The sequence below is a fragment of the Monosiga brevicollis genome, genomic scaffold (assembly GCF_000002865.3).
Source record: "Monosiga brevicollis MX1 MONBRscaffold_561 genomic scaffold, whole genome shotgun sequence".
Classification (NCBI taxonomy): Eukaryota; class Choanoflagellata; order Craspedida; family Salpingoecidae; genus Monosiga; species Monosiga brevicollis.
The window spans coordinates 1-1072 of record NW_001865246.1 but is presented as its reverse complement, the minus strand read 5'-3'; the positions used below and the strand labels follow the sequence as shown (position 1 = coordinate 1072).

General features: G+C 62.7%; 1 protein-coding gene across 1 annotated transcript; it reads right to left on the bottom strand.

Annotated features, from left to right (window-relative positions):
- Nucleotides 1–33: 33 nt before the first annotated feature.
- MONBRDRAFT_13247 (uncharacterized protein) lies at nucleotides 34–1042 on the bottom strand (the record flags this gene model as incomplete). Its single annotated transcript, XM_001751143.1, has 1 exon — nucleotides 34–1042. A coding segment is annotated over one exon (1009 nt), but the record flags the coding sequence as incomplete, so codon positions are not given.
- Nucleotides 1043–1072: the final 30 nt, after the last annotated feature.

Here is a 1072-nt window from a genome sequence, read left to right as displayed (position 1 = left end):
CCTTGGCCTGGCGGTCGGCTTCCTCCTTGGCACGACGATCAGCTTCCTCCTTGGCACGACGGTCGGCTTCCTCCTTGGCTTGGCGGTCGGCTTCCTCCTTGGCTTGGCGGTCAGCCTCCTCCTTCGCTTGGCGGTCGGCTTCCTCCTTGGCACGACGGTCGGCTTCCTCCTTAGCCTGGCGGTCGGCTTCCTCCTTGGCACGACGGTCGGCTTCCTCCTTGGCGCGACGGTCGGCTTCCTCCTTAGCCTGGCGGTCGGCTTCCTCCTTGGCACGACGGTCGGCTTCCTCCTTGGCGCGACGGTCGGCTTCCTCCTTAGCCTGGCGGTCGGCTTCCTCCTTGGCTTGGCGGTCGGCTTCCGCCTTGGCCTGGCGATCCGCTTCCTCCTTCGCTTGACGATCAGCTTCCGCCTTGGCCTGGCGATCCGCTTCCGCCTTGGCCTGGCGATCCGCTTCCTCCTTCGCTTGACGATCAGCTTCCTCCTTGGCGCGACGATCGGCTTCCTCCTTCGCTTGACGATCAGCCTCCTCCTTCGCTTGACGATCAGCTTCCTCCTTGGCCTGGCGATCCGCTTCCTCCTTCGCTTGACGATCAGCTTCCGCCTTGGCCTGGCGATCCGCTTCCGCCTTGGCCTGGCGATCCGCTTCCTCCTTCGCTTGACGATCAGCTTCCTCCTTGGCGCGACGATCGGCTTCCTCCTTCGCTTGACGATCAGCCTCCTCCTTCGCTTGACGATCAGCTTCCTCCTTGGCCTGGCGATCCGCTTCCTCCTTCGCTTGACGATCAGCTTCCTCCTTGGCTTGACGATCAGCTTCCTCCTTGGCCTGGCGATCAGCTTCAGTGTTTGCTGCATTTGATTCATTGGTCGAAGCGGGTCCAGATTTGGCTTCCTTCGCAAGTCGTTCGGCCTCTTCTTGCTTACGGCGGGCGGCCGCTGCACGAGCCAGTTCAGCTGCCTCCGCATTAGCCTTGCGGTCAGCCTCTTGACGAGCCCGCAACTCACCGTCATCGCTTACATCCGCCTTCTTGGGCGCTCCAAAAATCTGTTGGCCCACGGACACACCGGATCGGTT